General features: G+C 42.1%; 1 protein-coding gene across 5 annotated transcripts in view; it reads left to right on the top strand.

The window, feature by feature from the left end:
- The window catches only part of LOC124049311 (rho GTPase-activating protein 21-like), a 70,815-nt gene that overhangs the window by 18,545 nt on the left and 35,642 nt on the right, over positions 1–16,628 (top strand). For 2 of the 5 annotated variants that reach the window (XM_046370791.1, XM_046370792.1), the window contains exon 1: positions 13,408–14,001. The exons of 1 other annotated variant lie outside the window; for it this stretch is intronic. In XM_046370791.1, coding sequence (XP_046226747.1) covers positions 13,690–14,001 — 312 coding nt within the window. In that variant the 5' untranslated portion in view covers positions 13,408–13,689. Of the gene's footprint in view, positions 1–13,407; positions 14,002–16,628 lie in introns of those variants that run through there. 2 more of the 5 variants (XM_046370793.1, XM_046370794.1) reach the window with 1 other exon arrangement.

Raw genomic sequence — 16,628 nt, forward strand, 5'->3', positions numbered from 1 at the left:
ATTTAGTATTTCTTTTCCTCAGATGTCTGTAATATTGAGTTCACAGAGTCCAGAATGTCTTGTTCTTGCACATGTGGGCCATAAGACAAAATATGTGCAGAATGTGGTAAACTCTTAGCCCAGTATGTGTTAGTCTAATCAGAGTGAAAATAAGACCTCATGGATGTACCAGCATCATTTTTGGTGAGCATCCCACACATCATATCGAGGTAAATTGGGGAGGGAGAAAAATATTGTAAAGGACTCATGAATGTGGAAGTCCAAGTAGTCCAAATGATCAGCAGTCCAAAGTTAAACCATCATAGCAAGAATTCTGTCGGCAGGTGTAATATTCACTTTCTTTTTTTGCCTATCAGTCAGGATGCCCAGAAAAAGTCTGAGTAAATTCATCTCTTCAGTCGTTAAACTATGACAATAGCTGGACTTTGTCAGCTTGTTATTATATAGTCTCATGTGTGGATTTTCTGTGTTTTCAGTCTTGCTTTGACAATGTTTATAACCGTTACCTGGATACTGTGGTACTAATCCCCCCCCCCCCTCCCCGTCACATCTCTCACTGGCTGCAGGGGTCTCACGTTACAGGGGCTGACGTCGCCTCATTCTCAGCGCAGGCCTGTTGGGTTAATACTCAAAGGGTGCACACCCTGAGTGAAGGTCACAGCACATCCGCACTACAGGAAACGTCTGGGATAGTCTCACATACTTTGAGTGGAATGAGATCTAACATAGTAATGAGTTCTTCCTCAAAGTTCATCCTCAACAGAGAGGTTCCTGAAAATGTCAACCATGATTTCTAACAGTTTGTGAAGGCACAGACAAATGATGCCCTGCTGATAGCAGCATCAGATAAGAAAACACTTGTCTGTACCACTCTGAAGACAAACCACATATATTTACAGGACGTTTTTCCTTTTGGTTCCAAACAGATCATCGACTTTATGTCTTGCAGCCAGTTTGACAGCAGGTCTCATGCAGCAGAGCAGGTATCTAGAGTGACTTCTGCCACTATACCTGCCACGATGGTGGAACATTCCTGTCAATGGGATTGACTGAATCAGGTTTGCTCAGTTTAGCAGCTGATCTCAACTCTCCTAAAAGGATTAGCGTACCTTTATAAGGCAGACATTGGCATCGCTTGATGGTTGTACTGTAGCTTAAAGACTGCCAAGCTGTCTCGCACTCACCTGTAATCTTGCCCACCTTCGATGTATGAATTTTGACTGACAAAGTGTTAAACTAATGAGCTCTGGATTTAGCCAACCCCCCTGCTACTCTTTCTCTCTCTCTGTCTCTCAAAATGTTCTCCTTACTAGCCATTTAATCATGACTTGTTGCCCTGTCAACAATCTCCAGCCCTCTTACTGGTTCCACTTGACAGCTTGATAGCCACTTGAAAGAAGAGTAAGGAACCCTTGATGGGATATGAACAACTTGTTTGATTGCTTCAACTGTTTTTCATCTCTGCTATCATCATTGAGGCTGAGGCCTCAAACAGGTTAAAGACAGGAAGCTCTTTACTATGATGTAATAGTACCTTTTATGGTAGGATGAATTTATAGCTAGAAAATAAAAAAATAAAAGGTTTCTGTCTGTTTGATGTCCAGGATTGAATTGATGAGTCTTCAAAGTCATTGAAAGCCAGACATAACATTAAAAAACCCCACATTTGCTGCGTGAGTCTGTTATAGATTTATGACCTGCACTATTTCTTTTTTGCCAGGTTGCTCATGAAGTGGCAGACATACTGCAGGATTCTAAAATAAAAAGACACCCACCCACCTGGTCTGAGTCAGTGCAACATTTCATAAAGAAGCAGTGGCTCCATTAAGGCAGAATGTCTTGTCATGCGTTACTCGCCCGTAACCCTTCATCTTTAGCTAACTTTGAAGCCAATTTCCATTTTACTCTCTAGTGAAAGCTCTGTGTCAGTTTGTCTGTCAGCCTTTGTGAGTACATGCATGTCAGTGTTTTCCACCTCTGTTCTGTGGTCAGTATGTGTGTGTGCCATGCAGCAGTCTTCCCTTTGGCCAGTAGAAACCATCCACTCTTTTCTGCCAACAGATTAGAAACAGATTTAATACTTAATCAGTTGCTCTAGCTCAGCCCCATCGCCATCACCGACTTCTTCTCCGACATGACGCGCACACAAACACAGTCACACACACGCGCCTGCCCCTCCTCCCACCCACATGAGCATTCAGTTGAGGTTGCTGGTGAAGCCATCTGGTCTTCAATCTGGGCCTGCAGTACCACCAGCAGCTCCTTCTCGTTCTCTCTTAAAGGAACACTTAACGCTCACACCTGTGCCACATCCCAGTGCAAACTGGGACTGCTGCGTCACAGTTTGTAGTGCATGTGACCGTTCTGTATTGTGAGGAACTCTGATTTTGTAGTCTGGTCAAGTGTAATTCAAAGATTTGGCCTCTGTCTGTTAGTTCTTTGGTTTGTTTGTCTCTGATAGTTGCTGTTTCTTTAGCAAATTGATTGTGTTGATTATACACTGTGATTATGTACTGTATCTCGTTGTATTTTTAATGACTGCTGCAGGGCAAGACTCAGTGAGTGGACATGGCTGCTATGGCTTTTGTATCCTGTCTATTTGAAATTGATTTTGGGTGTAAATCTTCGCAGTTTGTGTCTGATGGCAGTAGGAAGTGTTTATCTTGTCCCCCAGTCTCCTTTAAATGGCATGTCAGTGTTGTTTTTCAACAGTCTTTGCTGGGTGAAAACAAATCTGCACGTGATAATGAAAATGTTGGAACCCCCAAATTAGACAGTCAGGTTTGATCAATATGAAACATGAAGACGCGTCAGTGCATGATCTTTCCCTCCCTGAAGACAGGTAAAGACAAACACAGTCACTTCCAGGAACATTGTCATTGGGCTATGTGATTGGTTGACATAATCATTATCATAGATTTTTATACCTTTTAATAAACCTTTCCTCCAATTTATCTCAGTCTCAAGCGTGCAAAATTCATGCATCCACAACAGCATGAAAACACCACACAAAGAAGAAGCACTTCACACAATATCTGAAGTCAGATCAGGAAAGTGTTAAAAATTGTGCAAGTGAACAGCTGTGTGGTGTAGCAGTGGATATTTAAACAGCATCTTATTTTCATCATCTGTAAAATGTCACAGAAAAGATGCTGTGATCAGTCGACTCTCTGTCTAAAGCAAGAAGTATCGATCACAAATCTAACAATTCTTGTAAATAAGCAAGGTGAGTGTCATTAAGAACATGCATGAGATCCTTTCACCCAACACAGTTCAAAGACCAGAAGTGAAGTCCTCCCATTTTACTGCTGTGTAATCAGTGGCAGGCCTTGATGTCAGATAGCCACCTGATGTAATTGCTCCCAGCTGAGTAACACTCTGGGCTGGTTGAGACATTTATACACTAGACCACACTGTTTCTAATAACATCCATTGGTATTGAGCTGCATTTTAACAGGGTTTCCTCAGGGAACAAACATAATTTTTGTGGGGTTATTAAAATTGGACATTGTATAATAACCTCAGTTTATGTTGATGGAAATATATGATCCTGTTTACCTTCTAATGACATGTAAGACAAGATGTACTCATGATGTAATGATCATGTTTTTTTTTTTTTTACCCTTCAGTGGTTAAGTGAAGGCTGTGTATGGCAGGTAAATGAATCAGAAAAGACCACTAACATGAAGTAATTCCTATAAAGGGTTAGTCATCAGTGAGCTTTTACTCATTTACCCTACATTAACAAAATACAGACAGACAAACACTCGCACTGATTCGTCAGCCCTGTGGCTTCAGGGTCTTGGTCCCCCTGGACAAACATGGGAGGAAAACATTCCAGTGAATAATGGCTGAGCTGCTCCACGCTGCGAGGAGAGAGGCGGAGATCTAAATAGTCTTTTCTTCAGCTCATCTGGCCCAGGTCCTCATTACATAACTGGGTTTTGTTGAACAGACAGACGGAGAACGAGCTTAAGAAAAGCAGGGACTGTTGTCTCTGTAAAGAACCTCTGATGTCAACCATTAAAGGAAATGATGCATGGGTAAACAGTCAGCACTGAAAGAAGGCTTTGATTCAATTTGATATTCGTGTGGTGAAAACTTTTGAATGGAACAAGATGAACTTTTCACTCAAGATATCCGTCCATACTTCACGTGTCTAGCTACCTCTTAACATGCAGACAGACAGCAAACATTGTGTAGCTGTGGAACCATCCTCCGTCACGTGACATTGGCGCTCAGCTGAAAGACAACATGCTTCTCTCCTCAGTTAATACAGGACATTACTGTTTGGTCACACCTGCCCCGCCCTGTATAAATCCCATGTCTGTCTGTATGTCTGCAGCAGGTCACATGAACTCTCTTGAACCCCACCCTGAATGGCAGTCCTGGCTGACGTTAGCAATAGCTACGCATCGTCCAAACCATTTTTCATCTCTTGTGGCTCTTAGATTATCTGCATTACCTTATTTTACCCTAAAACCACAGCCTTACTAATCCTGGCGTCTCTTTTCTGAGGACACTGACCCTTATCATCCAGGTTTTTTGTATTTCTCTATTCCCAGCTTCTTAGGTCACGTTCTTAACCCATCTTTGTTCCCACCCTTAAGTCCAGTTCTGTAACCCCTTCAGTGAGAAGCACCAGTTGTCATAGATGCTGGATGTACACAATATCAAATTGAGAAATGCATCACATCTTCATGTTGGTCAAGCTGCAGCTATAAAATGAAAAGCATTTTTGTTTTAAAATGACAAGAACGGCTTCTTGATTATCAGAATATATAATTATTTTACTGTCATCATCTAATCAAGTAACTGTGTCAGCTTCACTGTTTTTATGTCCTAAGTGACACACGTCTTATCCGTTGAACTGCATTTTAAACCTCACAGTGATTAGTCTGCAGAGTCTTTGAAACACGACTGTGGTCCACTTGCTGAGGCGCAACGTGAATGTCAGCAAAGAAGTTTCTGGGCGTGGATGTCAATGTCTTAATTAATGAAACTGCTGCCGGCAGAAGAAACACCCATTGGCAGGAAAGTGAAGGATGAAGGGAAGAGAAAGGAGAAAGGAGAAGGGGAGGGCAGCTCTACCGTACCGCATGTTCTCCAGCTCAGGTCATGCGCACACAGAGGAAAGCACCATGGTGATTTCCAAGGACCATCATTCCTCTGTCAGAGACTGTGGGCATCCACAATGACTCAGAGTGCACAATTTCTTGAACTCTTGCGCTCACTTTTTCTGTCTGTTTCTCTCATTTTCTCTCTCTCTCTCTCTCCTCATTCACCCTAACTTTCCCTCTCTCGCTGGATCATAATAGCAGCATGATTTGCAGCTCTTGGTCAGCCCAGTGCTGCATATGTGTGTGTTGTTTAAAGGGTGTGTCCCATTGCCTTCATCAGTGTTGGCTCCAGTAAAGAGCGCCTCTCTTTTCATAACCAGCACCAGACATTTCCCATACCTAAACTGTTACAGTCCACCAAATGCCTTAACAAAAGCACAGCGGCGTTGCTGATTCAAATGTTTTAAGTGACTCAGAACAGAATACATGCAGCACATCCATAACTGCTAGGGTACTAAATCCCTGTGGTGTCTTTGGGAGAAATGGAGAATCAGTAGAAAATGAAAAGATGTCATTCCCAATTTTGTAGAACCGAAAGTGATGTTTTCAAATTGCTTGTTTGTCTGACCAAAAGTCAAAACCCCAAATATGGTCAATTTGAAATACAGCAAATCCTCACACTTCAGAAGCTGGAACAAACTGTTGGAATATTTACTTGATAACTTGCTTAAGTGTCAATGTAGTTTTTGATTCATGTTCTGTCAGTTGACTAATCAACTAGCGTTAGAAAAAAAAAAACATAAAAACTGTCATATTAGAGAGCTGAAAGTGGTAAGACAGTGTTGTGTGCAGACCCACCCTCCCTCTGCAGAGCTCTGTACAGTCTATAATAACTACAGAATAGCAGCAAAGGTTTTGGCTGCAGTGTTTCAGCAGCGTATTGTAGCAGGAACACATGCTACAGCCGCTACACGTGAGAGAGGTAAACACGAGATTGTCAGACAAAATAGTTCATATCATGATGAATATTTCATATTCCATTACGCCTTAAAGAGTATTTTTAGAGTTTGGGAGCATCTCTCTAGTTGCTTATGAATTTTAAATGGCAGTTGTGAATATTTCACCAGTTGACCAGAATAGCGGGGCTGGATGAAAGAGACGACATGTTCGGTATTTCCTGGGTGGATACAGTCAAAGGCGTTTGCACACTTCCCTGTACTGGCTTTGTGCGTCTGTTGGCCTGATGACAGTAATTTATTATGATTGATTAGTCTGTAGATTATTTTTCAGTTACTGGAATTACTGTTTCCTGGATAAAATGTTGAAAAAATATTTACATTTTGCAAGTTCCCAATGGAAACTTCTTCAAAATTGCATATTTTATCTGACCAACACCCAAAGTTATAGAGTTTAAAGCTAAATCTTGGTTGATTACATCCAATGTGTCTATTTTGCATGTGATTTAGTACACTACCTGTCTGGTTTACTATTTCTATTTACCATTTGCATTTATTATGTAAATATCTGTTCCAGCTGATAAGGTGCAAAGAGAAACTAGATTATTTTATCCTCTTTATAATGAATAAACCTCTTAATGAATGACGCCTCATCATACTGAGCACTACAGAGCTAAATGCATCTAGATGAGCGATTTTCTCCCTCCATGTATAATGTCACCCTTAACACTGTAATTATGCTTCGTTTGGTTATGCGTGTGGAATGACTGGACCCTCCACCCTTAAGCCTCCCCCTAAGACAGCAGTCCAAACTCAAACCTCGGCCGAGGGAATTCCAAGATCAGTTTACACTGCTGCTATATGTGCTCTTTATGAAGCATACGTTGGCTGTGTGGCAGTGTCACCGTTTCTTAAAGCACTCTTTGATACGGCTGGAAAGCCTTAGTGACTTAGTTTACATTCAGGGTGGACAGGTTAGCTTGCATGTCCTGTAGTAGCATTTTAGTAGTCTGGCGTCTTGAATCAGGTGTTTGTTTCGCCGTCTGATTGATGAACCCTGTGTGGAGTTTCCACACATGGGCGGTTGATGGTGTTGGGTGGGTTCTGGATGGAATAGCGGTGGGTGAATCCTGCTTTACTTGGGTTTTTTTTTTTCTTTTTTTTTCTTTCAGCTTTTAGAATCACTTCCAACACATAAACCCAGTGTCTGAGGTGTTAAATCGGACCATTCATTCAAGACTGCCCTCACATGTTGGTCCCTGGTCTCTCACACAACACCTGCTCCTGCAGTTCAGACCACTGCTATACCAGGCCTGCTGTTAATTTATTTGCTACAGCAGTTTATTAAAAGTGGCTGCTGCTATGCCTACACTGGAAATAGCATTAAGCTTGCAATGTGGATGAAACTAGAGTTACTTTATAGATTTTCTCTTAATAAAAGATAAACAGGAGAACATTCATCGTACATGATATTCAGGAATCCCCAAGAGATAGCAGAGCATCTGTTTGAATGAATCTGTTCTTTCTGACTGAAGTGGAACTTGGGTTCCTTCGACATATTAAAGTCTGTGTATTGGTGTTGGGGAGTATTGCTGCATATGTGGGGTAAAAAAAAAGTTGTATGAAGTGTTTTGTTTAAAACCTGCATTGCATGGAAGCAGTGTCAGATGATGCATGCTGGCCCACTGATATTGACCTCTTACACAGGGCTTATCTGACATGGCTGTGTCAGTGTGACAGCAGTATAACTGTGTCTTAATTAGCGCTTTCTCATGATCTGAGGCTCTTTCTCTTCTCTCTGCTCTTTATCCATTTGTTATCTCCCCAAGGGAAACTGTCTGAGTGATGTAGAGAGAGAGAGAGATCGGCAGAGAGAGGGTTTTTTCTTTTTTGAGGTGTTGTAGGTGGGGTGGGGTAGGGCTGTCATCAGAAACGTATTTGCTCCTATTTTTTTGCTGTGTGAGAGCAGCTGCTGAGGAGTGAATAAGCAGACTAGTGAATGCTTGATTGGCAGAGGCATTTGTCTAGAAGTGTCAAGGGACCTCTGGAGACAATTATCCACATCAAGCGGTGCTCCTTCACAGGGGAGCTCGCAAATACGCCAAGCTCATTCGGACACCCCCCTCCTGGGCTCACCCGGCTTTTGTCTTCCCTATCGGTTTTCGGGTGAGTGTCCAACACACAGTCTGTCCTCGCTGCAGCCACAGCATCACCATGAAGGAAATCCCCTGTATTTTTTTTTTTTCCTCCTGGAAGACTTGGTCCTGTTGTGTGTTTCTTTTCTGCTCTGCACAGATGGTCTCCATAACAAACTGTGAATTTTGAAAGTGTTTTTGCCAGTGAAAGAGGAAATAATACAGTGACTCGTAAATATGTCGTGGGCATGACTCATAGAATGTTAAACTCGTAGCTTTCAGTGTGTCATGACTTATGTTTTAGTTTGATACTTAAAATGAATAGAAAGCTGGTGCCAGCTCCCTCTTCACAACAAAGGCACGCATGAGAAAAGGCCTTCATAGAAGAGGATTTGAATATGAGGACTTTAAATGGTACCTCTGACAGATTTGACAGTACTGCTGCGTGTTAAAAATGGGATAACTGAATGCCAGTAACAGCTATTGTACTCCTTACACTCTCTGTGTGATTGGCCTCCGGTGCAGTACTGAGAACATGAAACAGTGAGCTCAAAATAAAGGTTAAGCTGCACAAAGTGTTTGCTGCAGATTCAGGAGATGACTCTCTGTTGTTTCCCCAGAACAAATGACCTCTTTGACATTGTCACATTGTTGTCCGTAGTCAATTCATACATGGTTATTATAAAAAATATCAAGTATAGGCACTTAAATGTTACATCATGACTCACTATGCGAAACCTTATGACAAAAGCCTCATTTTTGTATTGCTGTTACAATTTTATTTTCTCCATGAATCATCCAAAAGGAAAAGTTTGGAAACTTCATCCTCATTTAGTGATCCTTTGGTTCCTTCTCTTCCCTAAGGAACAAACACTGGCTTTGTTTGTGTACATCTAAAATACCCTCTCCTGCTTTTAATGTATAGGCAGACGAGAATGCAGTAACTTTATATTATAGGTCCGCATTTTTAGTACCTGATTCCATTATTGATGCTGTTATCCGAACCTGAAACAAAATCAGTCTGGTCCAGTATTTGGCTGATTGACGCAGGGAAGTCTGCTGCCTCCCCAGGGTTGTCAATTGTGGGGTTCATGCCTCTCGGTACCCCCTGAGGGTTGTATGAAGAAGGGCTTTATGGGTGTGCGGTGGTGTTGGTGCATAGTGGGAGCAGACTGTTCCCGGCCCTCATTAGCCAGGCCTTTGTTACAGTAAGCCACACCTCGCGGAGCCCAGATGCAGCATGTCCAGATTAGATCTTACACCCGCCAGGAGCCCTGAAAAGCCACTTCGAATCGAGCCTAATCCTCCTGCAAGACTTTCTCTTTTCTTCTGCCACACACAGACAGACGGACATGGACATACACACACACACACAGACAGCCGCAGATATATAAAGTTGGTCACACACAAGCACTAAGTGAAGACTTCAGCATTACTTATTGTAGTTTTTAGAGCCCTGCCGGTGGCTTGTGTCTTTAATCCCCGTGCAGAGATCCTGTCAGCTGCTTACAGACCACAGGCCTTTTTTTCTCCTTTGTTACACAAATCAGAGCTGCAGATAATCATCTCATAAATCCTAGACTCCAAGATTTGAGTGGATTAAAATGAAACGGTATCCTGAAAACCTGTTTTTTTTATTGTGTTGTGTTCTCCTGAAATGTAAACATCTGAAAAGAGTTTCACAGCTCGTGGAACACAGTGTTGGCTCTTAGTGTTTGGATTTTTTTTTTTTTTTTTTTTTTTTTTTTTTTTTTTTTGTGGTGACAGAACAACAGCTCCTCCAACCAGTCAATGTTATTTAGCCCTTTGTAAATGCAAAAATTGGATTTGTGTTTCAGCACCACCACTAATGTCATTTCTGCTGAGAGACTCGTGAGGGATCTTAAAAACCTCACGACAGCCTTTAAAAAAACTCGATTTCTCCATTCTTGTCTTCTTGTCTTCATCGCACCACAGCCACAGCCTGGATGGTTATCTTTGGCCCTGCATGGGATGTTGTGTGAAGCCACAAGGCCATTTACAGAATTATCAGTAGGGGGACTCCTGAGGCCCAGCTGTTTTAGGCCCAACTGAAAGTGGTAAGAGTGCAGAGATAGTGACATAGACCTTTAAGTATTACCGTACATCCATCACAGCCCTCCTCCCCAGGATGGACAGCAATTTACACCTCCGTGTGATCTAATAAATTTCATCAAAGCATTTTCTTAGCTGGTGTTAAAAGGCTGTGTTTATAGTGTCTTTCCCATTAACTTGTTAACACAGTAAAGTTCACTTTAGGCTCTAGGAAGTTTTTGTGAGGCATTTTTTCCATACTGACAATTTGGTAATGAATCAGTGAGCCCCCCCTCTCACCCAAACACATCATTTAGCTGTTACACTAATCAGTGATCTGATAAACACTTCTGGATGTTGATGTACGTGTGGAAATCGTTAGACAGGGAGAAGAGTTGCTTTTATTTCTGTGTAACTTCAGCTGTCGTGATCACAGGGGCTGACTGTGGATTTGTTCTAACAACTGAGTACAATGGCACCGACTCTGTAAGTAACTATTTCCACACACCGCTTACTGACGCCATTACATTTGGTAGGACTAAAGACTACCTATTTGTCTTACAAAGATGGATGGGTTTGCACTTTTTCAGCATCAAACAACTAGGAAGCCTTGAGATGATGAAGTGTAAATTGGGTCCTGGTTGTGGATGTATTAATGGACACATTAAGGGTATATCCTCTTATAAAGTCTGTATTGCTCTTGGTTATTGTTTTCAACAATTTTATGATCTTTCCTATCTTTTCCAGTAATGATTCTTGTCATGACACGTGTCTACAAACAAAGTTGTTGTATTGTTTCGAGTAATTCATTAAGATGCCAGAATGTGAGTCCTCTGCTTACTTTACACTGCAACTACAATACCTGAGATGACCTGAATTATTCTTATAACTGTGCCATTTCAGTGCAGACATTAAAAGAGGATCCAGTTTCCGCACTTGTAAAACAAATGGCTAAATCCAGAACGCGCACACATAAATCCTTCATTCCTCAGTCCTTATAGTGTGCAACAAATCTGTCAGAATGATATGGATGGAAATCACCTCTTCAGCACTATTTGTCAGACAGACAGACAAATCTATACATAAACACTTACACAGAGACACCATACAAACCATGAAATCACTCGAGCGCCCACAGGGAACACCCTGGTCCAGTGGCTGACATTGTTGTGGTCTGGTTTGTTGCCACAACAACAGCATAATATTTCTGGGTGGCATGTCTAGTTTTTGCGTCTGCATGGCACCAAATCCAGTTCCTAGCCAACAGAAATTCCATTCAGGGATCTTTTTTTTTTTTCTAATCATGTGTTTTAGATTTAGAGGAATTTAGAGACTATATGTGATGTGGTCTGAAACCCTATAATAGTCTGAAATGTATTAGTAGAGGTAAGAAGTATTGTTTGACTGAAAATTGTACCTCTAATGGTAATATAGGATTGTAATGCTTTCTAAAAATGGAAACAAAACCTGGCCTAGTTTCATAAATTCACTTATACATATGCAGTTGACTGTATGGTTCTCATATATAATCATTTTTGTGAGATTTAATCCTTGTTTTGGCTTCCACAAGTCAAGTGTCTCAACTGGCTATGTTTGGCGACTTCTATTTCTGCCATCTTTTCCATACAGAATACCACATGCTATATTGAGCTGAGTGAATGTGGTAACAAGATGCTCATAACAAAACGCTGAGAGGGAACATTCCACCACTGGGTTCCTGATGTTGTTTTCATGATTGCCGCTGTCTCGGATGGCAAATATTCCTCAGAATCAAAATAGACTGGTCTTTACCTTTTCGCCCTTTAGCAGACGCTCTCATCCAGATTGAGTTTACAAACCGCACCGGCTGTTGCCTTTAACTGTTGTTGGAAGCGAACCAGTAAACATATGATTATAGGACAATCTTTTGCAACCTAATAACTCACCCTGGAGTTTATAGACAGATCCATTGTCCTCAAGTAATGTTCGCCTTCGTCAACTTTCGGAAACAGACCATATCACAGCACAGTGCCCTAGCGTTGCTGTTGGAGCAGCGCAGAAGCTCTTGAGAGCCCTGGGAGGAAATTGTGATCAAATATTAAATAGATTTTTTTGGCCCTGCTCTCTGCCAGAGAGATTTACTAAGAGGTATCAGGGATGGGCCCATCCTGCTCTCAACTACCTCACTACTCCTAAAATAAAGACATTTGCTAAACCTCTGGGGTTTTTCACCTCAAGGGATGGAGGAGATTCGGCACAAGGAGATTGTGGAGGGAGAAATTGACTTAAGGTTTTATTTGCTTCAGTGTATAGGGCTTGCAGACACATATGAATGGACATGTGAATATGGTTGGGCACATGACTTGAAAAATGTCAGTGCTTCCCATTTTAAAGGGATTGTCCACATGGTTAGTACAAGCTCTTTGCTGCTTTACATATGATTGTGTAATATGTCCTCAAACCTGTACTCAGACTGTTTCTGTCAGTGCAATAACACACTACACAAGCGTAGACTGTATACTAAATACTATTTTTTGTAAAAATTGGTTAAAGCCTAATCAGGGTGCAAATTAGCTTGACCCAGATGACCTGTTGCCTTCTTTGTCCTTATAAAACTGTTTATTTGTATTTTCCCTATTAAATTAACAAAAGCATAAATATACAAGAGTCACTGTGTGTCAGTGCAGGTCCTGGTAAATCTCTTTGACCACCAAGTCTGCCACTCAGGCATTAGTTCTTTGTATTTGCCAGATGAGCTGTAGGCATGCAGAGGTGCGTGGGCTGGCTGTACATTTTTGTGCCTTTATATATTTAACATAACACATATGCTCACTTATCTGCATTAGTCCCACTTGGCTTCCTCCACTGGCTGTGAAAACTATCCAAGTTCCGCATTTCTGCTGGCAGATCTGCGGCTTTGTGAGGCTCGTCTAAAAACTTTTTGAATGCTCCTCATGTTTGACTTTGACTTTGACTCGTATGTGGCTCTTGTCTTCTGCTTTCATTTGTTCTGATGATTTATTTATTGGCCTCGACACGTGAGTCTGTTTGCATGTGCATGTTGTGGAGCTTAAACTTCTGGCAACAAGAGAGGTGAGTTCGAGAAAGAGAGGAGACAGGAAAGGAAGAGAACTCGCTTCAGGCCGCCTGGTGTGTGAATGGGAATGTGTGTGTGTGCATACTTCAGAGAGAGTTTTTGTGTGGTGAGTGGGTGGGTGCGTCAGTCAGTCGGCCTGGGCTCTCTGCAGTGCACTCAGCCGCTGTGCTCTCCTCTCAGCTGAGTGGAAACATCATGTGTCTGTGGGACGCCACAGGAACAGCCCTGTTTCTCCAGGCTGAGACCAGAATAGACGGTTGAAGACCGGACAGAGGGAGGAAGAAGGTGCAACATGGATGTGGACCAGAAACTCTGAATAGGCTATCTTGAACCAAAAGATTGAGTAACTAGTGCATTTTTGAGGATCATTTTCTGCCATTTGGTCTTACCACCTCAGACCTGGCTATGCCATGCTGGCCCAGAGGAACGGGCTGCCTCCAGGCTGTAAGCCGGGTCCTCTGAAGGATCACCCAGACCTTCGGGACGTGGATGTCAATGCTGAAGGGTGCTGCTCTATCTCTCCTTCTCCATCATCTGGAGGTTGTCCCTGGGCTCGGCTGGCTGGGGTGGACGGCTGCCTGTCGGAGCCGTACTGTCTTTGGTTCCAGCTGTTGGCCAGAGCCTACTGGGGAGAGGTGGAACTGGGACTCACCAGTCCTAATCGCAGCGTGTCCTGGGCTCGCCTCAGGGAAGCTTCCAGGAAGAACTGTTTGCGATCTCGGGTAAGGACATCGCCTTGTAAGTAAGATGGAGTGCATCCTTGTGAACTGGCATTTGGAGGAGGTCAGAGGGAAATTGTGTTACAGTTTCAAGGCATCAAACTCTGACTTACTGAAAAGTGTGGTATCAGTATCTGACAAAGGCATGCAGGTTTACATAGGAAGCATTTGAGAGGGGATGAGAGGTTAGAGGCGGATACACTTTGTTGTCCTGTCTGAGGAATTTTGTGTGCGTCATCCTGCTCTCCAGCTGTAGGGTAGTCCTGTTTCACTGACCGATATCTTCTGTAATTGGAGAATGTCAGCGTGTGTTTGGATTTCGGGTTGTGTTTATGGTCCGTCCCTTTGGAAGTTTCAGAGTGACACTGTCAGAGGAAGATATTGTTTATTTTCTAGCTGGACATGTAGTGGAGCTTTTTCTAACAAAATATCCTTAAAGGCATCACTTTTTCACATAGTATGGACTGAAGCTTAATAGAATTAAGTCATTACGGTACAATGAATACGGGTGACTAATTTTAAGCCTGTGGTCTGAGATGGAGAGAGGTTTGGAAAGAAAAGGCGAGAGGGAGTGAAAGAGGTTGATCCATGAGGTAAGACGACTCAGTGGTGACTCATAGACTAAAAAAAAAGCAAAAAGGGGAGAAAAGAAATTCTGTGGAGAAAAGCTCAGTCCAAGTAATACCTTTCAAATTCCTCATCTCATATACATAAAGGAGTAGAGACAGTCATGCAAATGCACCTTCCCACAGGCTGCGGCACCATATGGCAGCACACACTTCAAACCCTCAGTGTCCACATAATGGAGACGGTTTTGATGAACAGATTGCATGCATAATTGAGAAGTGTTGTGTTTGAGTTTGTTTGGAGCAGATTTACAGTATTGTATCTTTTGAATATGTCTTTAACTGAGGCATTGTGGGAGTCAGTATAGCAGCTGTAGTTTCCCTGCTGCTGGTTCTGTTGCTGTACAATTTGGCACATTACCTGCAGTATATATGTGTGTGTGTGGAGAGAGATAGAGAGAATGTTTGAGTGTGTACACTTCAACCATGGGACATTTGAGCCAAAAGGCTTGCTATTGCATAATGCAACATTAAATTTTAAGCACAAAATCGAAACAAACAGCTGAGTAGAAGCATCAGCTCTCCTCACTCAGCTACGTTGTGGACTGAGGCTCACTTCCAGCTCTACATCACTTGGGTATTGGTGGTGATTTCACCAGCCACACCATTAAGCCCACACCCATCACACTCTCCGGAGGCCTCTACATCTGCTGCTCCCAGACAGGCGGAGGAGGAGAGGAGAGGTGTGGATAGAGAAGCCAGAGGGGCGATTGGGGAGAATGTCTTTGTTTTGGATCCACATCTCAGATGTATTTTGGTAGGAGAAGAGCCTGTGGAGAGATCGGGGGCCAAAGCTCAAAGTCTTGGCAGGCTCTTGTAGCCCAGAGTCACTATGGTCGTGTTAGCAATAACCACTAACGCACACCCTGTGGTGCAGTGGTTCAACGCCGTCATTACTTTGTTGATGGATGTGACAGAAGTCTCACTGCTCAGGCAGCTTAACAGCAGCAGGAGAGTTTTTCTCAGTGATGGCACAATATGTTGTCATTGTGATTGTTTTTCTGTTGGATATTTATTATAATTCAGAATTATAGAGTTTTCAAAAAGGCATCGGAAAGAAAAGGTCTCACTAAAGTAAATTCAAAATGGAGTTGACGTTCTGAATAATGCATTCTGAAAGAGGTACTGTTGCCTTGTATGTTTCTGCGCATTACTTTTTTTCAAACTCTTAGAGATATCGCTTGTACTGTAGGACTGTAACAGTCAGTTATGTTCATCATCAGTTAATCAAATTGATTGAACAATGCCAATCACAGTTTCCCAGAGCCCACTGTGAAACATTCAGATTGGCTGATACGTCCAACCATCAGTCTTATCATCCGTTATCTGCTGTTATTTATTTCTTTATTTTTATTGACATCTCTGATAATAAACTTAATATCTCTGGTGTTTTGGACAAAACATTTTAAATATCATCACCACAGAGATTCTGAATCTTTGCAAATTTTTTCTAGCTTTTTTTTTTTTGACTAAACAATAAATCTCCAGAATATTTTCTCAGTCATTCAATAATGACATGATTGTTAGTTGCGGCCCTTCATCGTACTATGGAGCCTTTCACCACAATGTAATCTTGAAGATAAGATCTAATATGTGACCACGCACTTGTGTGCACGTATTTCTCTTTTTTCTTTGGTCTAACATCATCTCCTGGAAACGAGGTAGAGTGAGTCAGTGTACTCTGATACAGCATGTTATTTCTCATAAACAGCTTTTTGTTATAGGACATTTAACATCAGTGTTTTCATGACTGTGTGGAGCATGTCGTGTTGTGTTACGTAGGCATAAACCTAAAGTTATGCAAGCTGAGAGCTGCCAGCATTTAAAGGTTGTTTTTATCCTGTGTTAGTCAGAGTAGGAACGCAGAAGATAAATCTGTCATCATGCAAACACGCCAAATAGCCCTGCAAAGCCCCAAATGTGCAATAACTAAAGCCATATGTATGGCTGAGTGGAGCTGTGGGCAGCACAAATGTGTCTTAAAATGACAGCTCTGATTATGTT

The sequence above is a fragment of the Scatophagus argus genome, chromosome 18 (assembly GCF_020382885.2).
Source record: "Scatophagus argus isolate fScaArg1 chromosome 18, fScaArg1.pri, whole genome shotgun sequence".
Lineage (NCBI taxonomy): Eukaryota > Metazoa > Chordata > Actinopteri > Scatophagidae > Scatophagus > Scatophagus argus.